This window comes from Prionailurus bengalensis, chromosome E2, assembly GCF_016509475.1.
Source record: "Prionailurus bengalensis isolate Pbe53 chromosome E2, Fcat_Pben_1.1_paternal_pri, whole genome shotgun sequence".
In the NCBI taxonomy this organism is placed as follows: Eukaryota; Metazoa; Chordata; class Mammalia; order Carnivora; family Felidae; genus Prionailurus; species Prionailurus bengalensis.
Window position 1 is genome coordinate 8,666,844 of NC_057352.1, and position 25,193 is coordinate 8,692,036.

The following is a 25,193-nucleotide window of genomic DNA, read 5'->3' on the forward strand; positions in this document are numbered from 1 at the left end:
AGGTGTCTGGCCCTCAGGCCCTTCCTTCCTCAGACCATTGCTGGTCTCCATCTCGTACTTTACACAGACACAAGTGTTCGGGCTCCCCGCCTGAATTCCCTCGGATCTAGAATTCTGAATCCCCGAACCCAACCCCTGAACCCAAGAGTCAGGGCACCCAGCTCCCTCCTTTACGGAATACAGTAGTAAAGACTCCCAGATCCCCTCCTCCCCGGGACCCAGGATTCCAGGCCTCCATCCTCATTCTCTCCGAGAGACTCAAAAGCCTGGGCCCTCAGCTTCTTCCTCCTTCAAGCCTCAGAAATCCTGGCCCTAGGCCCTTCATGACTCGGCCACCCCGGCTTGGGCGAGCTCGCTCAGGGATCAGGAATGCAGTGATCTCACGGCCCCTCCCTGTCCCGTTACGCGGCTGTCCCCCCTCCAGGGCCCCATCTCCCCTCCCAGTCTGCCTTCCGCTTGGCTGGGACTCCGGGAACCGGAAGCCTGGGTCCCTTAGCGGGCGGAGACTCCAGCGTCCAGCCTAGACACCCGGGTCGGAAGCCTGGCTAGGATCCCAGGACGTAGGTGGAGCTTCCCCTCAAGACCCACTCCTTCCTCCGAGCGCGCCTATATACGGCCGCGCGCGGGTCCACGAGCCCCGCCTACTAAAACGAAGCCTCGGGGACGGTGCCCTGAGAAGCAGTCTCCGGGCTCTTCATTTGCATAGCACCTCCCCGAATGATCTTCCCGACCCGTCGGTCGAGAGAGTGAGAGCGCTTATTAGCATAGCCCCGCCCCCAGGGGCCCGCCTGCTGAGAGCGCGTGGCGCTGCCCTGGGTGAGCACAGTTCTTTCATTAACATACTCCCGCCCCATTTGGAATTCCCCTTCACAGCGAAAGCCTTTCCCCTTCCCTTATTAGCATAGCTCCTCCTTTTCCCTGGCCTTGCCTCCTCCCAAGTGTCCCAAGACTCGAGGCCTTCTCTCCGGAGCTCATGATTATGCAGTAGCCTTATTAGCGCGGCCCACCCCTAGGCCCCGCCCGGCTCCCCCCCCCCCCCGCCAGGCAGTAGCGGCGGCGGCGGCAGCGGTGGCGACATGAGCAGCGGGGCGGCGTCCGGGACTGGGCGGGGGCGGCCCCGGGGCGGGGGGCCGGGGCCCGGGGACCCCCCACCCAGCGAGACACACAAGCTGGTGGTCGTGGGCGGCGGCGGCGTGGGCAAGAGCGCACTGACCATCCAGTTCATCCAGGTAGTGGGCCCTCACCCGGGGGGGTGTCCCCGGGACCCAGAACTGACCTCTTTCTGAGACCCCTATTTTCCCCTCGATCCATCACTGAGCACCTCTTACGAGACCTTCTAATCTTAAAAAACCCCCTCAGATTGTGACCCTGAGCCCTCCCAGGGCCTCCACCCCTTCCACCCCCTACACAAGGGGCATATACTGGCATCCTGAAACCCACCATCCCTCCTCCCAGTACCCTGCTTCCCTGCTGACCTGGGCATCTCCTGGGAGCATCCTAAATCCAGAAGTCACCCCATTTAGACCCTAAGCACTCTCATAGGGGCCCCCACCCCCAGGTGCCACCTTCTCCTACCTGAGCCCCATCTCCCCCAAACCTCAGATCCCAGCTTCCTGCCTGAGCCACCCAGAGCCTAATTGGGAGATTACCCCAGCCTAGATGCTTAGCTCTCTCAGAATCTAGAAATTATGCCCAGACTGCCTGGGACCCATCTGGGACCATCCAGTCCTGAGAGGCACTCTTAGACTCAAGGGATTTCAGAAACATCAGTGCCCCTTGGCCATTGCAGAGAACTGTAAGACTACAAGTCCTGGGGATCCCCCATCCCCCAAGACCCAGACCTCCCCCCTCTCCCCAGGGAAACCACCTGCTCGTCCATCTTGAATTTTCCTCCACTCTAAATCCTTGAGCGCCTCTCCGAAACCTTGGCTAGCCCCCAAATCATCTCCATCTAGGAAGCCCCAGATTCTTGACCCCCCTGGAAAGACCTGCTCTTTGAGAGTTTCTTTGACCCTATAAATGCATCTCAGGGTGTTTGAGACTCTCTAGATAGGCACCTATATTCTATGACAAACCTCCCAAAAGTGCACCTTGGGGCTCTCCCCCGTTCTCACTCCTGAGCTTCTCCAGTTGTGTTCTGAAGACACGCCCCTAGTCCCCCCATGGGGGGGCCTGGTCCTACACCCTCCCTTCAGGACAAGCCCTCACCAAGCACCCCCACCCCCCACCAACAGACAGGATGCAGCCCTCAGGCCCCCAGCTGCCAGATCACCCCTTCTCTCCTGAAAGATCCACCCCTGCCCAGGAAACCTTCACCCCATTCCCAAGGGAAACCCTCCCACCTTAGAAAAACCTTAAAAATTAGCTATCTGTTTCTGAGATGCTACCGCAGAGGCCCCTGGGCCCCAGACCCCTTGAGAGCCCCCAGCCAGTGCCTGCATGGACGCCCTGGCCTATATAGAAAAAGGCCTCAGCCCTGGGCCCCTTGCACCCAGGGGCAGACCCAAAGCTGGCCAAAGGCCTGGCTGGAGGCTGGCCTGACCCAGGCAGGAAGGGAGGGGCCCAGACTTTGGGCGGGGCAGTTTCTCTACTGCTGGATTGGAACTGGGACCTTCCCCTGGGAGGAGACACTAGAAGCTGTGGAGGAGGAGGAGGAGGGGAGGGAGGAGGAGGAGGAAGAAGAAGGAGAAAAAAAGAGGGAAGGGAGGAGGAGGAGGAGGGAGAGATCTAGCCAGGCAGATATTCTGGACAATAATAGCTCCCAATAACTGAGCACCTACTATATCCAGGCCATACAGTAAATGCTTAACAGGAATTTCCCCGAAGCTCACAAATACTGGATTAAATGAGTCCTATTTTTATCCTTAATTTCCAAATGAGGAAATTGAGGTTCAGAGAGGGGAAGTGATTTGTTCAATGCTGCACAGCCAGGACATAATCATGATGTAGGAGATGTATTTTATACTAGAAAGAGAGGACCAGGAGAGATTCAGAAAGGAGACAGGGTAGGGTGGGAGGAAGGGACAGAGACCCACAGAGAGAGGAACGGGGACCCAGAAAGAAGGGGGGGGAGGCAGAGAAAGGCAGAGCCCAGGGGCAGGGCTACATCATCTGTGCTGCAGCACTGAGCGAACAGCAGTAACAGTGTCTTCTCCCTCCCCACCAGTCCTACTTTGTGTCTGACTATGACCCAACCATTGAAGACTCCTATACGAAGATCTGCACTGTGGATGGTGTCCCGGCCCGGCTGGACAGTGAGGGCGAGGGAGGCAGGGAGCGGATGGGGGGATGGTGGTGGGGCTGAGGGCTCCTGGCGGGGGGTGGGTGGGTGGGGGCTGCCAGTGGGAACCCCATCCCCAAGGCAGCCCCTCTCCGCACGTCTGCAGTCCTGGACACTGCAGGCCAGGAGGAGTTCGGTGCCATGCGGGAGCAGTACATGCGCGCCGGCCACGGCTTCCTGCTGGTGTTTGCCATTAACGACCGGCAGAGGTGAGGAGTAGAGGGCGGCGGAGCGGGGGGTGGGGCGTGGGGCGGGGAGGGCGGCTAGACCTCACACCTCTGGCTTCATCCGCAGTTTCAACGAGGTAGGCAAGCTTTTCACGCAGATCCTCCGAGTGAAGGACCGAGACGACTTCCCCATCGTGTTGGTTGGGAACAAGGCAGATCTGGAGACACAGCGCCAGGTCTGGGACACCACCCCCCCCTTCCTGCCCCACCCTGGGGGACCGCATCTCAAGCCTGGGAGGCTCCTTCCTGGGTTGCGTCCTCCAGCTCCCCTGGTCCTGCTCCCTCCACGGTCACACGCCATCACTAAATGTGTTGCTCCCAAGTTGGATCTCCTGAGTTCCCAGCCTTGCACACAGGACTTCCCAGGAGAGATGGCTGGATGGCAAAAAGGGCACCTGCCCCCCATCCCCAGGTCAGCCAGCCCCAACTCTGCTCCGTCGCCACCTCTAGTCAGCCTCCCACCCTGCCCCCCACTGCGCTGGCCCCTTCCCTGCTCACGACCCTCCCTGGCTCCCCAGCGCCCCCAGGAGAGAACTCCAGCTCTTCCACAAGAGGTGATACCCACCGTGTCTGGTCCCTTCCTTTCTGTTCTCTCCACTTCCTCCTATACACAGAGACTACGTGATTCCCACACAGAACTCATCTTTTAGATCAAGCTTTCGGGGGGGGGGGGGGGGGTTCCAGCCTTCTGAGCCTTGCTCAGGCCTCTCCAGGGAACACCCAGACTTCTCTGCGGGGGGGGGGGGGGGGGGGACACTCAGTTATCTGACGTTCAGAAGGACAAACGTCTCCAGAGCCTTCCCTGACTACTTAGGTGGTGCTGAGCCCTCTTGGCATGTCCCCCCGTGATCCTCTGGGAGCTTTTCCCTTGAGCCCCTGCACTTCGTAACCCCCATTAGAGCATATAGTGTGATTTTCTGCCTCCCTCGGTTGGGAACCACCCTGAGTGCAGACACCCGACTCCTTCCTGTGTCCCCCCTCCCAGGTCCCCCGATCTGAAGCCTCTGCCTATGGCGCCTCCCACCACGTGGCCTACTTTGAGGCCTCGGCCAAACTGCGCCTCAATGTGGACGAGGCCTTCGAGCAGCTGGTGCGGGCCGTACGGTGAGCGGAGCTCCTCCCCTTCCGGTCATCCTCGTTCTCAGCTCCTGTGACCCAAACTCACTAGCTTCTTCCCACAGGAAGTATCAGGAACAAGAGCTCCCGCCCAGCCCACCCAGCGCCCCCAGGAAGAAGGACGGGGGCTGTCCCTGTGTCCTCCTGTAGCTCCGGCGGCGGCGTGAGAGGAGCAACCAGCACGAGCTCTTGGGACCAGCTGCCCTCACCGAGCCTCAGTTTCCCCATCTGGGTTTCCCAGGATACACTACACCCCCATCTGTAATTCCTGGCTTCCTCCAGGACATCGCCACTGTGTGCCTTCTGCCAATATGCCTCCTTTCCCCACCTGAGCCCCTTGTTGGGGTGAGGGGCTCCCGGGCATCCGGGTCACTGCTGTATATAACTCCCCTCTCCACCCCTAGGGAAATAAACGTCACTGCCAATGTCAGAAAATGCTTTTTAGAACGGTTCAGGGGTGGTGGGTGAACTCAGGGCACACCTATAACCATCCGATCTACAACCCTTTGCTTCTTGGGGAGGGAGGTGGGCAGGGGCCAGAGAACAAGCCAACCAGGTGTCTGGACTCCTGCTTCATCTTCAACGGGACCACTCTGCCTTTTGTGTTTTGGTGGCACGGGGTTTAACATCTGAAATGTTTTTTTGGGTTTTTTTTTTTCCTCTTTGCTGTAAAGTTCTAGAACAGTACTGTTCAACAAGGTAGCCGGTAGCTACAGGCAGGTTTTTAAATTTATTGGATAGTGGTGTTCCAGAAGACTCCAGAATCTTGGAAACAGGCAGCCACTACAAACCCTGCCTGCCTCCTAACCACCCCCAATACATATTGAGAAAGACATTTTGGCTGCAGAAAGAAGGGACAGGTGGGTGGAATGGTGTCCAAGCAGCTGGCTGGCAAGTTCTCGGCTCCAGAAAGTTCCAAATTGGGCTGACTTCAGAGTCCAAACCCTCAATGACCTGGGGGCCAGCGTAGACACATCTCATTTGAGCATATGTCCTAGGAAGGGCTGAAGCGTGGGGCATCATAAGGCCACCCAAACAAGTTGCTAGCTCGCTTGTTTGGGAACCCTTGCATGCCCCCCATTCGACCCAGGACCCCCAATTCTGTGCTCTATTTGCTAACCTGAAACGCTGGCGCCAGACCTGGAGACCACCACGTGCCCCATCTCCGATGCCTGACAAGCGTCCCTGAACCCCAACACCTAGTCCACACACCTCCACTTGAGAACTGTCACCAAGGATCTACGCCCTGTCTCCCTGTATCTGCTACGTTTGGACAGAATCTCCAGGCCCGATTCCAAAGTCCTCCCTTCACACCCACCCCAGAACCCACTTCCTGGTTCAAGGGGAGACGAGGGCCCTCAGCAGCACCTCCATCTTCTCAGCTGCAGAATGGGGGTAATCACAGAGCTACTTCGGAGAGGTCTTTAGGAACCGGATCTGCACCCAGAAGACAAACACAGAGCTGGGAATATTGTAAACGCTCTTTATCAATGACGGAGGCCCCGCTGTCCTCCTCTTGCCCCAGAACCATGAATGTCCCTCTGTATTCCAGATTCGAACAATGATTAGCTAACTATCCCTTTCCGGGTTTCATTATCACAGAATCCTTGGCCTGCATTCAACCTTCCGCCTTGGGAATAAGCAAGGCTCCAACGTATTGTGCTACATGTTCACTCCCTCTACCCTGACAGGGAGGGAATGGGGGGGGGGGGGGGTGGTGGAGTGGGGCGGTTCTATCACTTTCCAAACAAGGTCTGACATCGCCACCTAACCCCAGCCAGAGGCGAGGCGCTCTCCGCAGGGGCCAGTGGAGTCCTAGGCTGATGTCCCTCCCTCTCCCTGGGTCCCCCTGTCAACACTGCGTGCACAGGAGACCCGAGTCTTTTTTGCATTGTCGATCAGGGCCAAATTCTTGGCCGGGGACACCCTGCTTCTTGAAGGACAAAGATGCACTTCGAAGAGGTGACCAAAGCTACCGCTTACGCCCAGCAAAAGGCACACGTACAGACCCACGCGACAACTGGCAGGCCATTTTCGGAAGGCTTGCGATCACCACCGTTCCAGAGCTCATCAGACAACAGTGAAGAGGCTGGCCTGGCCTAGTTGGCGGCTCTCTAGGCATGTGCATGCCTGTCCCACAGTTCCTGCCCTCCCCTGGGCTCTGGCGGGTCCTGCCAATGATTTGAAGCCTCTCGGGCTTTTGCTGTCCCTCCTTATCCATCTTTGCCATCTTCCCTTTCTGCCATCTCTCGGACTTCCGGCAAGCCCCTTGGGCTCGCCTGCCACGCGGAACGGGAGCTAAAGGCCAGACGGTGCCAAGTGCATCGAACGCTGTTTTCCTTCACGTTGACAAAGTCCATTTGACAAATGACGAGACTGAGGACAGGGGCTGGGATCCAACTCACCTGGTTAGTGCTGGAGCTGGCATTCAAATTCGGGCAGTTGAATTCCAAGGTCCAATCACAAGGTACTCCTGCCCCCAAAGGGATGATACTGGCCCGCCACCCACCTTCTGAACAATCCACCCACTTTGTATAGCAGAGCTCCTGCGGGAGATCACGGTGATCTCGGAGGCTTTGGCTCTTATTTGACGGAACAGTCCAGAAACTTGAATATGCCACTGCCTCTCAGTGGCTGCACCCCAATGTGCTACAGGCATTGGTTCAAGGACACCAGTGGTCCATCCTTACCCCTCCGAACTCAATTCTAGAAAGCCCACGGCCCAGGGGCACCTGGGTGGCTCAGTCGGTCGAGTGTCGGACTCCAGCCTTCAGTTCGGGTCACGATCTCGTGGTTCATGGGTTCGAGCCCCACAATGGTCTCCACGGTAACAGCGTGGAGCTTGCTTGGACGCTCTCCCCCCTCTCTCAAAATAACTAAATAAACTTAAAAACAAAAGCCCACGGCCCACCACTGAGTCCCATTAAGATCCTTCAGCGTTACTGTAAAACCAGCAGAATCATTAATATTGGCCTAGACGATATCCAAAGTTGTAGAACAAATTGGGGCTCTTCCTCGATTTCACCAGGAAGGGAACCTATCTAGAATGCAGATGGTCTACCCTTAAATCTTACACCAGGTCAACACCTGCCGCACACCTATCATCACTGCTGAAGCCAGGGTTCTAGAATACCAACAGTCTGTTTTGGACAACCGTCCAGGCTCTAGAATGACAACAGCTTACTCACTACTTTCTAAAGCCAGGTTCCAGTTGACCTCCGAACGTTTAACTCTTTAGAACACTGCTCCTCCAACTTGAGTGTCTATTAGAATCCTCCCAGGATTTTACTAAATAGTGGGTTCTGACTCAGCAGATCTGAGACTCGGCCCGAGCTGACGTTTTCTAGAAGGTCTCGTGGGACAACGGACATCACTCCAAGGGCGGCAGTCCTGGATCACGCTTTGAGCAGCAGCAAATCTCAAGAACCCAGGAATCCATCCACCACTCCATCTACTGGCCTCTCAACTGCCAGTCTGCTGGTGACCTTGGAGTTTCAGGGTTCAAGAGCACAAGAGACCCACCCTTCAGTCTACATTAGGCAACCCTCAAAAAGCTGGTCAACTCCCTACACCTGCCACAGCCTGTGCCGGTTTAAAAACACATCTAAGAATTCCTATCCTTTTCCATCCTCAAAGTGGAGCTGAACTGCCCTCTGAGTGGGTACTGGGTTTAATAACTCCCTTTCGATGAACAGTATGGATGAAGCAATGGTATATTAGGACATAAAGGTCCTGTGGCTTCCTCCTTGCTCTCTCCCTGGGAAAAGCCAGCTGGCATGCTGTGAGGACACTGAAGCTGCCCCATTGTGGGGTCCACATGGCAAGGAAGCGAGGCCTCCGGCCAACAACTGATCTGCACGCCTTAAAAGCAGATCCTTCGAGGTGCCCGGGTGGCTCAGTCAGTTAAGTGTCAGACTTCGGCTCAGGTCACCATCTCACGGTTCGTGAATTCGAGCCCTGAGTCGGGCTCTGAGCTGACAGCTCGGCGCCTGGAGCCTGCTTCGGATTCTGGATCTTCCTCTCTCTCTGCCCCTCCCCCACTCACGCTCGGTCTCTCTCTCTGTCTCTCTGTCTCTCTCTCTCTCCCTCCCTCCCTCTCAAATATAAACAGCAACAACAAAAGAAGTAGACCCTCCAATCCCAGTCAATCCCTTCGGGTTGCTCTCGCTGACCAGACTATAACCTCACAACAGACCCTGGGACGCGAACCCCCAATTCCTGATCCTCAGAAACCAGAGGATAAAACGTTTCTTGTTTTAGGTCGCTAAATTTTGGGGTGGGCCAATTTTACCCAGCGAGACGTAGGGGTGCAACGACCCTCAGCCCAACCACTGCCCGGGCTCCAGAAAAGCCATGTGCCAGAGAAGGCCAGACCCTCTCTCTGCCTGTGCCATCCCTCGCCTCGGCCCACCCGGCACCCAGACGCCGTAGGACAGAGGCACTCCAGCCGGCCGATAAAGTGTTTGCCGTTGGGTTTTCGTTTGGCTGGTTGTGTGTACACAGTGTATACAAGTTGAGTTGTACAGAAGCCCAAGAAAGAGCAAGAGACGAAGGGTGGTGGGGAGGGAGGAGCGGGGGGGGGGGGGGGGGGGGGGGCGGTTAGAGAGAGGGGGAGGGGAGGGGAGACGGATAAAAAATAGAACCACATCCAGACGACGAGGGGTTGGGGCGGTGGGGGGGGGGGGCAGACACAGACAATCGCAGTAGAAAAGGAGTAGGAGGGCCAAAGGGAGGGGACCCTTCTTCCCCCTCCACCTCCCCAGCCCCCCGCCCCAGGTATGTACAATAAATAAGATTAAAAATAATTAACAAGATGCGTTTTCCCCCTCCCGCCCAATGCCGAATGCCCTGGGGGAGGGAATGGCCTTTAGCAAAGATCTTGGCCTGTGAGGGGGGGTTGGGGGGAGGGGGTCCCCCAGCTCTCTGAAGCCACCCCGCCCCCCTCAACCATACATAGACTTTTCCTATACATTATGTACAAGGTGGAGGGGGCGGGGCTGTGGCCATGGAGAGGGGATTGGGCCAAGGTGGGGAGGGAAACCGTTACTAAATAGACATTTATACATATATATAAATAATTTCTCTGTACACCGGACAGCAGGAGGGGCGGGGAGGGAGTGGAGGGGGGTGTGGGAGAGGGGAGGAGTCGAACTTTGAACCCTGCCCTTGTGGGGGCAGCATGGACACACCCTGACCAATGACCCCCCCCCCACCCCCGACTTCCCTGGCAGGCAGGGCCCAGGGGTTAGCTCCTGAGGACACAGTTCTGTCCCAATTCTCCGTTCGTGGAAGAGGTGGCTCCCCCAGGCGGGGTGGGGTCACCCACAGCGGCTGTGGGCCTGTGCTTGGGCCAGCAGGTCGCTGAAGGAGTCGAAGAGCTGTTCCAGCCACGGCTGGTTCCGCATGCATTGCTGGACTACCTCCTCCTGACCCAGGTCCTCAGCACCGCCCTCGATGGCCAGGGTCTGCAGGGCGTTAAACAGGGAGCTGGGGCAAGTGGCCACCAGGGTCTGGGGGGGGTCTAGGGATCAATCTCCTGAGGAGAAGGGTGGCTGGGAGCTGGACTCCTGGGTCTGAGAGAGGAGGGGCTGCGGGTTTGGACCCCTGGCTCTGAGGGAGGAGGGGGCTGGGGACCAGGACGCTGGGTCTGAGGGAGGAGGGGCTGTGGGCTTGGATCCCTGGGTCCGAGGGAGGAAGGGACTGGGAGCTGGACCCCTGGGACCGAGGGAGGAGGGGACTGGGAGCTGGACCCCTGGGACCGAGGGAGAAGGGGACTGCGAGCTGGACTCCTGAGTCCGAGGCAGGAGGGGCCGGGCCCAGGGCAGAGCCCGTGGGGCCGAATCCCAGAGCAACGGGCGCTGCAGGTGGGCTTACCTGGTCCCTGCAGCGCAGGAAGGTGTGGTACTTATAGTGGTGGAGCGAGTGGTAGAGCGTGTAGTATCCCGACTTGTCCAGCTCCACTTTGAACTCCTGGACAGAGGAGAGTGGAGAAGCCTCACCCCACTGCCCAGCCCGGGGCCTTTCCTCTTCCCAGTCGCCCACACCGCCCGCCCAGCCGCGGCCCCACCTGGGCTCGGACCACGCTCCTCTTGAGCTTGCTGAGCGTCTTGCGGTTGTAGGGCTCCCCCGCCGGCCGCAGCCGCACGGCCCCCTCCTCAGGGGAGCCCTCCCCGCTCTGCTCCACTTGCAGCTGGGGGAACGTGTGCAGGGCGTCCTGCGGGAAGCCGACCGGTCAGTGGGACGTGCCCTGGGCCCACACGCTCCAAACCCACCATCCGTTCTCAGGTCATCAGGTGCCTCAGTTTCCCTCAGGCTGTGGACCAGGGGATCCCTGGGGAATCTTGGTCTCCTCAAAGGACAGAGGAACCTACGCCTGTCTGGGGACCCTTATTAATGTGCTTTGTGGCCCGGCCTGAGATTCCCAGAGACCCCTGACGTTCCACCCGGGATTCGCAGCACCAGCCTTACATCCTACTCAACATTTTGAGAATCAGCCTAAGATCCAGATTCCCCAGTGCCAGGCTGACATGCAGCCCCAGAATTCTAAAACCAGAAGAATATTCCATTACCACGGAAGTTTTAACCCTAGCATAACATCCCACCCGGAGTTCTAGAACCAGATTATCACTCTATCCCGCATTTTCTGAGGGACTAACATCCCACCAGGGATTTTCTGAGCCAGCCTGAAAGTCCATCCCAGAATTCCCAGAATTAGACCAGTATCTGCCCAGAAATGTCAAGGCCGGACCAACATTCCATCCCAGAATTCCGCTGCCCTAACAATCTGCCCCCAAATCTCAGCACCACACAACCATCCCCCCCCCCCCCCCCCCCCCCCCCGCCCATCAGAGCTGCCTGAATAGTCTGTTCTAGAATCCTAGGCCATTCCAGAAAGAAAATCATCTAGATGACTTACTACCGAAACCTAAGGTGCTAAGAAGTCCCGCATTACGATGACAGAGAAGCCATCAGGATCCGCTTAACACTGTCCCACGGCAAGGCCTGGGTGCAGGCCCTAGTCTACCTTTTGCCTCCAAATTTGCACTCCAGAGCCATGCTCTGATGGGCTTTCCCAGCAGCCCACCCCAGACCTTCACTATGACCTCTCTGCACCCTCCAAGCCCCCTCCATGCAGGCCTGCAAGGAACCTAGAGACTCCCTCTTGCCAGCCCTGCCCTCAACTTTTCTCCTGGCCAAGCCCGGAGAATGGTGCCCCCCGCTCAGGGCCTCATGCTCTGGGAGCTCCTCCGTGGCTGACAGGTGCACATCTCTCCCGTTCATGACTGCTGGGCCCCAGACACCTCCCGCCCAGGCCCCACAAGCACCTGGAGGGCTGGGCTCAGCGACAGCCGCTTCAGGACTTTCTTCTTGTGCTCATTCAGGAGGCCGTCGATCTTCCGCATGGGCGGGAGGTATAGCTCATCTAAAAGACCCGGAGGGGCGTCAGAAGAGCCGAAGCCCCACAATGCATGGGGGGAGGGGGGTGCAAAGGAGGGGTCGGGGACCTTCTCTCCCAAGGCCTCAGCTCACCATGCGTGTCCTCCAGGGCCTGGATCATGTCTGGGTCGAGTGCTGTGCTCACCAACATCTCCACGTAGCTCCGGTACATCTCCCGCATCGCCCGGGTCTTCAACAGACGCCCAGGTACTGCCCGCTCTGGGGGGAACAAGATGGGACTTCAGTTCACTATTCCGCCTTCGTTTGAGGCCGCCTGTGTGGCAGACGGTGTTCTAAGTACCAGGCCCAGATTCACAGGGAGCGCCCAGTCCGCTGGAGAAAGTCCCCAAGTACCAGCGTCATGTACTCTGATGGTGGAGTCACAGGCATTGATTGTTAACAAGTTCAGCCTGGCAAGCCAGGGAAGGCTCGTCCAAGGTCACACAAGAGCTAAGTCTTGACTGATAGGCAAGAGCATTCCAGGCCGGTGAACTTCACGTTTGTCTGGTTCAGCGTAGCTTCAATCAAGTCTAAAGAAGCAGCATCATTGGTTTCCAAACCAGTGAATCCAGTCAGAGAGATCGCATCACAAAGAGCAAGACTGAGGGAGGAGGTGGGAGTTGAGACTACACGGGTCATGCAGGCCAGACCTCGCAGGGCCTCCATCCAATATGAGGTGGAGAGAGTAGGGGCTTTTTCTGGTGGGTACTAGGGAGCCATGGGAGAGCTGTGAGCAGGGGAGGGGCAAGGGTCAATGTGGAAAGGCACCTCTGAGGACAGGTAGGGGATGGATTGGAAGGATGATACCAGAGGTCAGGGTAATGGACCAGGTAAGAAAAGATGCTGTAGCAGGGCCATAAGGACAGGATCTCGGGCAAGAAGACAGGAGGGCCAGTGTCTGGGCCAGGGCTACAGGAAAGCGCTGAAGGGCTGGGGACTTCCCAGTCGTGGACGTGAGGGAGCAAAGGCTGGAGGCTGGAGATCTGGCCCTCTGACTGCCTAGCCAGTGGGGCTATCCTGGAGACACGGAAATTAGGACAAGGAACTCAGTGGGATCTGGAGGGAGGAGGCTTGGGGGATGTCTGGAGGGGGACCAGGGAGAAGAAATGAGTGAGGCTCACTGGAAAGCTGAGCCTGCCAAGTGAGAAGTGAAACAACAAGGCCAAGGTCAGGACTTGAGGGACACTCACATGAAACCCAAGAAGTATCGTCGGGGAGAAAAAAGATGCAGGATGGCTATGAACAGCCCTAAAAGATCCCTCAGGAAGAGGCAGGAGAAACGTCTGTTTGACTCAACCACATGGAAGGTCCGTGGGGACAGCTGTTTCAGAGGCCAGAGTGACCACTTGGCAGCAGCAGTTGGACCCCCAGGCCTTGGCCCAAACCCTCCCATGGCTCCTAACTCGTTCAAGGTAAAATCCTTCCAGTGGGAACGCAAAGCCCTGGGCTTCTTGTCCCTCCAAGGTCTGGTCCTGTTCCTTCTCTGCCCTCACTTCTCACCCTCTCCTCTTACTCACTCGCTCCAGCCACTGGCCTCCTTCCTGATCCCCAGACACGCCCAGCCTGGAATGTTCTCTCTCCCAGTCACCCAACCCCAACCCTGTTGCCCTCAGATCTCTGCTCCAGTGTCATTTCCAGAAGCATTCCCCGACTCCCCCATCCCCCGAAAACATCACCCTCTAGAATGCCTGGATACTCTTTACTAAAACCATTTTTCTTTTTTTCTACGTATCTACTATTTTTTTTAATTTTTAAGAATTTTTAAAAATTTTTAAATGTTTATTTATTTTCACATTCATTTATTTTTGAGAAACAGAGTGAGACAAAGCTTGAGCGGGGGAAGGGCAGAGAGAGAAGGAGACACAGAATCTGAAACAGGCTCCAGGCTCTGACCAAGTGGTCAGCACAGAGCCTGATGTGGGGCTCGAACCCACAAACTGTGAGATCATGACCTGAGCTGAAGTCGGAGGCTCAACTGACTGAGCCACCCAGGTGCCCCAAGAAATTTGTAAAGTCTTTGTTTATTTTTTTTATTTTTATTTTTTTTTAATTTTTTTTTCAACGTTTTTATTTATTTTTGGGACAGAGAGAGACAGAGCATGAACGGGGGAGGGGCAGAGAGAGAGGGAGACACAGAATCAGAAACAGGCTCCAGGCTCTGAGCCATCAGCCCAGAGCCCGACGCGGGGCTCGAACTCCCAGACCGCGAGATCGTGACCTGGCTGAAGTCGGACGCTTAACCGACTGCGCCACCCAGGCGCCCCGAGTCTTTGTTTATTTTTAAGAGAGAGAGAGAGAGAGAGAGAGAGAGAGAGCAGGGGGAGAATCCAGAGCAGGCTCCAGGCTCTGAGCTGTCAGCACAGAGCTCAACACGGGGCTCAAACCCATGAACCGTGAGACTACGACCCGAGCCAGAGTTGGACGCTTAACTGACTGAGCCACCCAGGCATCCACTGAAACTTTTACTTAATGGCGTTTAAGCCTAGCCAGCCTTACACTGATGATTCTTCACATTGTTTTGTATTCTGTTACATAACATGTTTATCCAACGGATGGACTCTCCCAAGCTAGACTGGAAGCTCCCATGAGGACACATATTATTGTTTATTCTGTTCACTGCTGGGACCTCGTTCATGGCACATAGTAAGTGCTCAATAAATATCTGCAAAAAGGGGCCAAGGAAGCTACAGGGGAGGAGACTAAAGAGAGAGAGAGCGAGCAGACAGTCACTGCAGCATCTTTCTACAACTTCTACGAATACAGGAAAGGAGACAGCATCAGCTTGTAGCACATGGAGGCTCACCGCTCTCAGACAACCCAGAGTTAGTTTAGTTCTAAGGCCTCCTGGGCTGAGCAAAGCCTTCAGGGCATCCATACATAGGTCACACTCACCCTACCCTACCCTAGAGGGGGGCTCCTGGTTGAGTGAGGTGAGGGGAGGCCGACTCAGACCCATACTGACCCCTTGGCAAGGAAACGGCTCCCATAAACGTGTAGAGTTCACTTCCCCCCATTTCAGAAAATTCAGAGCTGTCCACGTGTGTTCAGAGCAGCATTATTCACAATAGCTAAAAAGTGGAAACGATCCAAATTTCCACCAACTGGACGGTAGATAAATAAAATGTGGTCTGTCCATGCAGTGGAGTATTATTCAGCCACAAACAGGAACAAAATCCTGATACCTCTACAACATGGATGAACCTCAAAACGTTAGCGAAGTGCGCGAAGTCAATTACCAAAGACTACGTGGTGTGTGATTCCACTTATATGTAATATAAGGCAAATCCAGAGATTGTAAGTAGCTGGTCACTTAGGCCTGCGGGTGTGGGGGGAAGGGAGAAATGGGAGTGATAACCAAGGGGTACAGGGTTTCTTTTTGGGATACTGAAAGTGTTCTAGAATTGATCGCCAAGATGGATGGATAACTCTATGACTATACTAGAAACCACTGAATTATACGTTTCAAATAGGTTCATTATATGGCATGTTAAAGTTAAACTTAAATTTGTAAGCTGTTGAAGAAAAAGGAAAAAAAAAATTGAGGGCCAGGGAAGGAAAGACCTGCAAATCTAGGCCTTTGCTAAGTCTCCTCCCTTGTGGCACCTTCACAACCTGTCTTTAACTGCTTCCACCTGGCCTGATTTAGCATCGCACTGCCCAGTTAAAAATAAAGAAAGAAAAAAGACTACATTTCCCAGCCTCCCTTGCAGCTAGGTGTGGGCACGTGATAGAGTTCCAGCCAATGGGGCAGGAGAGGTAGGATGTGGGCCACTCCCAGATCTGGCACTTAAAAGGAAGGTGTAATGATTCACTCCTTGGCCCTTGAGTCCTTTCCTACTGGCAGGACCTCAGCTTTTGGGGCTGCTGGGCTGCCTCTGACCTGGGGGAAGGCAGAGCGACAAGAGGAAAGGAAACTGGGACCCTGGACAACCTTGCGAAGAGCCTCTGATTTTCCAAGAGATTCCCACTTTCAGCAGGGCTTTGACGAAAGAGAATTCTCTCTTCTTTAACCGTGTGTACGCTTAGTCTCTGTTAAAACGGCTACCCCTGCCCTATTCCTAAAAAGACATGTGACCTCAGGCAAGTCACATCGACTCTTGGTGTCTTGGTTTCCTCATCTTTAAAATGAGGAAAATTCTATAGGACCTACCTCTCAGGATTTGTGTAAAGATAAAACAAACCAATGTGTAAAATATTTAAAACGATGGCCTGGCACCTGGTAAGCACTCAATTAAAAGGCGGCTGTTATATTTACTGTGTGTGTGTGTGTGTCTGTGTGTGTATGTGTGTATTTTGTTGCTGTTACTGTCACCACAAACCAGACATCATTCTAAGCAATGGAGCTCATCTTTGGTGCTTTACTATAGGTGAGTACCCTCCTATATGTTTTATCTGCCATTAATCTGTTTTATAAGTGAAGACACTATAGCATAAAGAAATGATGCCTCTTTCCTGGAGTCACACAACGAGTCACAGGGAAAACCACAACCTCTGGGCCTCCAGGACAGACATTGGTCCCCCATGTTCCTCTGCCCTCGGGACCTGCTTCCTTTTTTTAAGATTTTATTTTTAGGGGCGCCTGGGTGGCTAGGTCAGTTAAACGTCTGACTTTGGCTCAGGTCACGATCTCACGGCTCATCAGGCTCCCCGCTGTCAGCATAGAGCCCGCTTTGGATCTTCTGTCTCCCTCTCTCTGCCCCTCCCCCACTAGCACGCGTTCTCTCTCTCTCTCTCTCTCTCTCTCTCAAAACTAAACATTTAAGGGGCGCCTGGGTTGCTCAGTTAAGCGTCTGACTTGGGCTCAGGTCATGATCTCACGGTTCATGAGTTCGAGCCCCGCGTCGGGCTCTGTGCTGATGGCTCAGAGCCTGGAGCCTGCTTCGGATTCTGTGTCTCCCTCTCTATCCCTCTCCGACTAGTGCTCTGTCTCTGTCTCTCAAAAATAAATAAAGGTAAAAAAAAAAAAATTAAACATTTAAAAAATAAAAACGAATAAGGATTTTATTCTTAAATGATCTCTACACGCAACGTAGAGGGCTCGAATTTACAACGTCAAAATCAAGAGTCACACGCTCCACCCACTGAGCCAGCCAGGGGCCCCATAACATTTCTGTCCTAAGACAGAAGAACAGGCCTGAGGCTTCACTGGCCACATCCCAACTCGGGTGGGATGCCACACCCCAGCCATGTTATGTGCTCCTGGTGCCTCAGTCTCCTCATCTGTACATGAGGGCAGTAACGGTATCTACTTTGTAGCACTGCTACAAAAATTAAACAAGTGAATTCATCGTGTGCAGAGCAGTCATCCAGTCAGGGGCCACGTGACTGACACATATTGCCATTATTTCAATTATTGTCACTGTCTCACCGACACCACCCGGAGCCCTCTGGACAGCGCTCACCCACGCCTCCTTCTGATGCCCCGGATTCCCTTCCTCTTGCCTCCCCACCCGCCCTGTGTGGCTGCCTAGGGACTCACCGTCCTCGCTGGGTGCTCCCGGGGATGACTCGGAGTCCGAGGAGCTGCCTGGTGGACCCCCACCCGCCGAGGCATTTCCTGCCGCCTCCTTCAGCCACTTCTTCCTCTTCTTGGGGGGCGGCTCGGCCTTCACCTTGGTGGGCCGGGCCTTGGGCAGCCGGGAGGTGGCGGGCTGGCCCGCGGTGAGGCTCCGCTCAGGCCGTGTCTGCCGCCCGCCCGCGCTCCGCTCGCCCCGTAGCGGCCGCTCCCCACGCGTCACCCGCTCTTTCTCCTTCTCCTTCTCGACAGGCCGAGGTGGGGATGGCTTCTCAGGGGCGGGGGGCTCGGGCGCAGCTGTCTCAGGCGTCTGCTCTGGGGGCTTCTCACAGACAGTCTTATCAGGGGTCTCTGGCTTAGGAGGTGGTGCTGGCGCCTTGGGAGGCGGGGCAGAACTGGCCCCAGAAGACGCAGGGCCCTTGGCCTGCCCAGAGCGCCTGGAAGGGAACACGGAAGGGACTGTATGCAGTCAGCAGCCCCTAAGAAACCCAAATTCTCCTCTTGAAATCCCCCTGCCTCGCCAGCAGCTCTAAGCACAGAACCAGCTTCCCCTCTTGCCATCTGTTCCCTCTCGGGGTCACTGCCTGGCCCCCCCCGGCCCCAGACTGGAGTCTCTTTCTCTCTGGGTCTCTGTCACCCACCCTGTGTCCACTCTCCCTGACTCTGCCTCTTCTCTTGAATGATCCAACCCCATGCCTGTAGACCCTGCCCACCAGCTGCCCGCCCCTCGGCTCCCCGTGGTACCTGACGGGCACTGGGGGCCGATGCCAGGGTTTCCGAGCACAGACCCTCACATAATCCTTCTTGTTGACGTTTTCCAGGAACTTTACATAAAGGCGCTGATACCGGTTTTTCGCGTCCCCAAAATACCCCAAATACTATGGAGGGAAAGAGGCACAGGAGGAACTCCTTCGTCCACCCCAGCCAGGCAGCCGGATACCAAGACTCCCACCCCACCCAGGGCCCCCGCGGCGGCCACAGGAGCCACTGGAAACGGAGCCCCCCTGCTGGACTATACCCGAGACTAGGCATGAATCACAGCCACGCGTGAGGAGGACCCCGGCTTCCAGACCTCCCCCACTCCCACCCGGGGCTCTTGAGCCCTCACTCCCCACCCCCCGGGCAGGCTTACATTACTGGTGGCACAAAACTGCCGCTGTCCGTCCTTGATCTCCGGAGTGAACTTCTGCAGCAGCGCCTTCTGCACTCGCCAGATGGGTGGGGGCTCGCGCCCCGTCTGCAGTGCCAGCTGAGGAGGGGTACAGTGAGGCCAGCAAGGTCAGCCCTCGTTCCTGTCCTTCCTGCCCCCCAATTCCTGGCCCAATGTCCTCCCTCTATACCCGCTTAAGAGAAAAGGGACTGAGGTGGACAAAGCCATCCATCAACCAACACTGACAGCCAGATGTCTTCTGGCCGTGTGATGTTCTCAGCCCTGGGGAGGCAGCTTGAGTCTGGCCACGTCCTCCTGTGGCTTACCCCAGTCCTCGCAGTCAAGGCCGTTGGTTCTTGGGCTGCAAAGTTTTGGTTATAAAAACTTCACGGTGGGATGGCATAAGCCTCTGTCGCGACTTAACGTCATGACCGACTCCTGAGCGCACACCCACCATTTTCCAGAAAGCGTACTGGACCCCTGGGTCCAGTGACGAATAAGACTGACGCCTCTCATGGGGTCTTTGTCAGAGAAGTGACAAGATAGACAAGTCGATAAATGAAATAGGGCGCAGTGGAGGCTTGTGCTGAGAACAGACAGGTGACAGTTTCCCAGAGACCATGTATTTGATCAGCGAATCGACAACAGGGCAAGACACGGTGAGGGTAAGGCCCCCCCTTCTCCACGCCCCCAACACACTCAGATAACCTCTCCACAACGCCGAGACTTGTGTGACCCTCAGCTGGACACTGGAAACTGAAGGATGTGGGCCAGACCCAGTATCTAATCTGGGGGAGTGAGGGCAGTAGCAGGAAAACCAGACGGGGCACAAAAAAATAACAGCACCGAGCAATAAACGTGTTAATGGCAGACGCCCTCGTGGTCTGTGGGTTTGAGCCCCGCGTCAGGCTCTGTGCTGACAGCTTGCTCAGAGCCTGGAGCCTGCTCCGGATTCTGTCTCCCTTTCTCTCTGCCTCTGCCCCACTCACACTCTGTCTCTGTCTCTCTCAAAAATAAATAAACATTAAAAAAAATTTTTTTAAGAAAAAAATAAGGACCTCACATGCAATCTGAATCCAAGAACGCTTCCTGGAAGAGGGGATACCTAAATGAGTCCCGGATGGACAATGTCTTCTATGAGGGGGACCGTGCAATGACACAGGACAGCATGTGTGACAGTTGTGCGTCTAGAAGAAAGCAGCTAACAGACTACATAAGAACACGGGAGGCGCCTGGGTGGCTCAGTCGGTTGAACGTCTGACTTCGGCTCAGGTTATCTCATGGCTCGTGGGTTCGAGCCCCGCTTTGGGCTCTGTTCTGACAGTTCAGAGCCTGGAGTCGAGTCTGTGGCTCCCTCTCTCTCTGCCACTCCCCTCCCCTTGCAAAAATAAACATTAAAAAAAAAAAGATAAGAATACGGACGCTACGGGAAATGTGCACCGGGTATTGTGATAACCCAGAGAGCCACGAAAGGTAGTCCTTGCGTTCGAAGAATCCATACTCAAGTGATAAACAGGATACAGATGGTAACTCCAATTGATTGGTCATGGCTGCCCTGAAAGCCAGGCATGGCCGGAGAAGTGCTGAGATCAATTAATGATGTCTGGCACTGGCAGCAGCTGTAATACTGGCGTTGGTGTGCCAAGCTATCTACTACCCACTCTTAGTTGGAGTTAGTTGTTTTCACCTCCACAATTAAAAAAAAAAAAAAATTTAATGTTTATTTATTTTTGAGAGAGAGACAAAGCATGAGAAGGGGAGGAGCAGAGAGAGAAGGAGACACAGAATCCAAAGCAGGCTCCAGGCTCTGAGCTGTCAGCACAGAGCCCGACACGGGGCTTGAGCTCACAGACCGTGAGATCATGACCTGAGCGGAAGTCAGACGCTCAAGTGACTGAGCTGCCCAGGCGCCCCTCACCTCCGTGATTTTTTGTGTCCCTCAGATCAGCTAGGGGAGTGCAAAAAAGGGATTACAATAACCTGATGAAAATGAGGTCTCAAAATGCTCTCGGCTTAAAATTACAAGAGGCAGGATGAGACAAGGATGCCAGGGTCCTGGCCCCAAGTCCTTTTTCCCAGGCTGCTAGGTGGTTCCCAGTCTTTCCTCTCGGTGACCTTGGGAAGCCAGGTCAGAGGCCCAAGGATTGAAAAGTTCCTTTCAGACCACATCCTGCTCAGCTCCAAACCCCTGTAGGGCCCCCAGTGCAAGCTCCACAGTCTGGCACAGCGAAACTTTGCCTTAGTTTCCTTTTTCTTCTCCAGCCCCTGCCCAGCACGCTATCCAGACCCCTCAGAGTTCAGCAGATGAACCCCAGACTTTCTGACCCCCAGATTTTTGCATATGCAGTGCCCCCCATCAGGGGTGCCTTTTCCCCTCTCAATGTGAATATGAAGTTCTCAGAAGTCATCAGAGCATCCTTCCCACCCGGGGGGGGGGGGGGGGGGGGGAGCCCACCCCCTCCTCAGTCTCCTCCCACTACCTAATCTACCTCTTCTGAGTCGATTGATTCTCTCATTGGACGCAGGTCCCCTGGCTCACCACATCCCAGTCGAGTTTGGTGTCTTTCCCAAAACCTCTCTGCCTCCCTGCCACCATCGTGCCCAATCCCTGGTATCATCCTTGCCTGATCTCCAATCAGGGCCAGTCAGTCCCCAGGCTGTCCTTCCTGCCTCTCCTCATGTCTATGGGATCACTGACCACACCCACTTCCCCTTATTAGGGAAGCCAACATGCCCAAAGCCCCTGCCCCTGCCCGATGGAAGCCAGAGCCGATTGGAGGAGACCTAACCAGGCAGCCAATCAGGAAGCAAATCATCTTGGCCCCAAATGCAGAGCTGGACCAATCAGATTCTCTTTTGGGAATCTGAACTCTGACAAGCAGAGACCAGGGCAGGAAGCAAGCAGCAAGATGAGAACGAGCCAGAAACACCTAGCAGGGTGGGAATAAGAAAGCTTTATGGTCAGTTAACAGGGAATCAGGGTCACAGGACTGAGGTGGTGGACAGACTGCCATCAGGCCTAGACATCTCCCCAGCCACCTCCCTGCTGGCAAGAAGCCCTAGCAGCTGCCGGAAAACCCAGAGAGGAGTCTCAAGCAGGCGCCCGTTGATCTCACTCCAGCATAACCCGGCCCCTGGCTCACCTTCCCAGCCTTGGCACTCACTTCCAGCCACTCAACCCCTTGAGCCACAAGGACAACGCATTTTTGCTCATGACACGAGCTTTGCACCCTGCTACCTCCACCCGGACCGCCCTTCCCCGTACATTTCTCTACCCCATAAACTCTTACCGTGCTCAGGGTCTACATCCTGCTAAATCTTCCACATCCCCGAGAACTGGGAGTTAATATTTTCACTCTCATTTTAGAGATGGGGAAGCTGAGGCACGGAAGGGGGCTAACCCCGCACTTTCTAATTCAGCTGCCCCGAGTACGGTCCACAAGTGTAAAATACACACTGGGTGTCAAAGACTTGATATGGGAAAACTGTAAAACATGTCAGGAGCTTTTTCTATGTTAATGACATTCTGAAATGATGGCTTTAAATACACTGTTACAGAAAATACAATGTGGCCAATCTCACCCATCTTTGAACTTGTTTGTTTGTTTTTTAAGAAGGCTCCACGCCCAGCATGGGGCTTGAACTCACAACTGTTGAGATCAAGAGTCCAGTGCTCGGGGCCTCTGGGGGGCTTAGTCAGTTAAGAGTCTGACTCTCGGCTTCAAGCTCAGGTCATGATCTCGCAGTTTGTGGGTTCAAGTCCCATGTTGGGCTCCATGCTGACAGCGCGGAACCTGCTCGGGATTCCCTCTGTCCCTCTCTCTCTGTCCCTCTCCAGCTTGAGCTCTCTCTTAAATAAATAAACTTAAAAAAAAAAAAAAAAAAGTCATGTGCTCTACTCATTAAGCCAGCTCCCCTATCTTTTAAGTGTGGGTACAAGAAAGCTTATTTTTAAATTTTTTAAAAATGTTTATTTATTTTTGAGAGAGAGGGAGACAGAGCACGAGCAGGGAGGAACAGGCATAGGGAGACACAGAATCCAAACCAGGCTCCGGGCTCCGGCTCCAGGCTCCGAGCCGTCAGCACAGGGCCCAACGCGGGGCTCAAACTCACAAACCGGGAGATCACGACCTAAGCTGAAGTCGGAACGCTTAACCGACTGAGCCACCCAGGCATCCCTGGATACGAGAAAGTTTAAAATGACGTATATGGTTCACTGATATTTCTACTGGACTATCATTGTTCTCGACCAGTGGCCTGTTGCCCATTTTTACACACCCACCAGCTAAAAATGGTTCCTAATTTTTAAAGGATTGTGAACAAAACAAAACAAGAATATGTAGCAGAAACCCTCTGACCTGCAAAGCCCGAAGTATTTATTGGCTGGCCCTTCACGGAAAAAGTTACCCAAGCTCTGCACTAGGTTTGCCCAAGAGCACTGAGATGGGTAACAGAAGCGAAAGTTTTAGGACACCTACTGTGTGCCACCCCCGGTTCCATAAAGCCCCAGGGAAGCATTAATGCCTGGATCCTCCCATTACCTGAAGGAGGAAATGAGGAAACGGAGGGTCAGGAAGGGTCAACACCAGCCCAGCCCAGAAGTGGCTGAGATTTAAGCCTGTCAGGTTAACGCCAAAGCTGGGCTCTCAGTAACGATGCCACCAGCCTGCCCCGACTCCAAGCACACAAACGAGTCTCCGGTGTCTGCATGAGTGGTTCAGTCCTGGGGCTGTGTGTCCCCCATTGTAATGCACACTCGTGTTGTATTTTAAGCATCTGAATCCTTGCCCGGCCCCGTGCCAGCTGGGAGGTGGTGTCAGAAAGCCGTGGCTCCTATCCCGGCTCGGCACCCACCAGCCGAACGAGTCCCTCTCTCTGAACGTGAACTTCCTCATCTGTAAAAGCTCTGTTATTCTGGCCCAGTGCGGGGCGCCCAGCAGCATCCGCCGCCGCTGTCACTGTCAATGTTTGACAGAATGGACAGAGAAAGGCTGAATCTGGTACTGAGAGCCCAGGCTCCTGGGGCCAACAGAGCTGGCGTCAGTCCCCAACCATGAAAGTCTAGGAAGGCTACTGTACCACTCTACGCCTCAGTTTCCTTCCCTGTAAAACAGGGCTAGCAATCCCTATCGTGAAGGAGAATTACGAATATAAAACTTGGAGACAGACAATGGCGATAGTTACATAACGATGTGAATGCACCTAATGCCACCGAATCGTACGCTTAAAAATGGTTAGAATGACGGGCCGCCTGGGTGGCTCAGTCGGTTAAGCGGCCGACTTCGGCTCAGGTCATGATCTCGCGGTCTGTGAGTTCGAGCCCCACGTCGGGCTCTGTGCTGACGGCTCAGAGCCTGGAGCCCGTTTCAGATTCTGTGTCTCCCTCTCTCTGACCCTCCCCGTTCATGCTCTGTCTCTCTCTGTCTCAAAAATAAATAAACATTAAAAAAAAATATTTTTTTAAATGGTTAGAATGACAAATGTCATGGTATATACAGGCTACCACAATTAAGAAAAAAAGATCAAACTAAATTCTGTGGGGGCACCTGAGTGGCTCAGTGGGTTAAGCGTCTGACCTTTCTTTTTTTTTTTTTTTTTTCAGAGAGAGGGCTCAAGTGAGCGAGGGGCAGGGAGAGAGAGAGAGAGAATCCCAGGAGGGACAGAGGGAGAGAGAAAGAGAGAGAGAAATGGGGGCTCACCCAATGTGGACTCAAACTCACGAACCATGAGGTCATGACCTGAGCCGAAGTCAGATGCTAAATGACTGAGCCACCCAGGTGCCCCCGTGTCTGACTCTCGATTTCGGCTCAGGTCTTGATCCGGGGTTTGTGAGATCAAGCCCCTCATCGGGCTCTGTGCTGACATCATGGAGTCTGCTTGAGATTCTCTTTCTCTCTTTCTCTCTCTCTCTCTCTCTCTCTCTCTCTCCCCCCCCTCTCTGCCCCTCCCCCACTTGTTCTCTCTTAAAATAACTTAAAAAAAAAAAAACGACTAAAAATAAGACTACACTCTCAACAATAGCTAAATTATGGAAAAAGCCTAAATGTCCACCAACTGACGAATGGATAAAGAAACTGTGGTTTATATACACAATGGAATACTACGTGGCAATGAGAAAGAAATGAAATCTGGCCTTTTGTATCAACGTGGATGGAACGGGAGAGCGTTATGCTAAGTGAAATAAGTCATACAGAGAAAGACAGATACCATATGTTTTCACTCCTATGTGGATCCTGAGAAACTTAACAGAAGACCATGGGGGAGGGGAAGGGAAAAAAAAAATGGTTAGAGAGGGAGGGAGCCAAAGCATAAGAGACTCTTAAAAACTGAGAACAAACTGAGGGTTGATGGGGGGTGGGAGGGAGGGGTGGGTGGGTGACGGGTATTGAGGAGGGCACCTGCTGGGATGAGCACTGGGTGTTGTATGGAAACCGATTTGACAATAAATTTCATACTAAAAAAAAAAAA

General features: G+C 54.5%; 2 protein-coding genes across 3 annotated transcripts in view; one reads left to right on the plus strand and one right to left on the minus strand.

The window, feature by feature from the left end:
* The first annotated feature begins 1,047 nt into the window (after positions 1–1,047).
* Positions 1,048–5,053, plus strand: RRAS (RAS related). Its single transcript, XM_043598542.1, has 6 exons — positions 1,048–1,229; positions 3,167–3,254; positions 3,387–3,489; positions 3,575–3,683; positions 4,493–4,611; positions 4,689–5,053. The coding sequence occupies exons 1-6, from the start codon at positions 1,077–1,079 to the stop codon at positions 4,771–4,773; spliced, it is 657 nt and encodes a 218-aa protein (XP_043454477.1). The 5' UTR covers positions 1,048–1,076; the 3' UTR covers positions 4,774–5,053.
* PRR12 (proline rich 12) overlaps positions 1,565–25,193 on the minus strand; it is a 35,708-nt gene continuing 12,079 nt past the window's right edge. Inside the window, exons 7-14 of one of the 2 annotated variants that reach the window (XM_043598525.1) lie at positions 18,708–18,824; positions 18,320–18,453; positions 17,540–18,012; positions 12,154–12,279; positions 11,949–12,046; positions 10,691–10,837; positions 10,498–10,593; positions 9,079–10,088 (exon numbers count right to left, since the gene is read on the minus strand). In XM_043598525.1, the coding sequence (XP_043454460.1) occupies positions 9,942–10,088; positions 10,498–10,593; positions 10,691–10,837; positions 11,949–12,046; positions 12,154–12,279; positions 17,540–18,012; positions 18,320–18,453; positions 18,708–18,824 (1,338 nt within the window). In that variant the 3' untranslated portion in view covers positions 9,079–9,941. Of the gene's footprint in view, positions 1,576–4,468; positions 4,475–9,078; positions 10,089–10,497; positions 10,594–10,690; positions 10,838–11,948; positions 12,047–12,153; positions 12,280–17,539; positions 18,013–18,319; positions 18,454–18,707; positions 18,825–25,193 lie in introns of those variants that run through there. The other variant, XM_043598526.1, reaches the window with a different exon arrangement.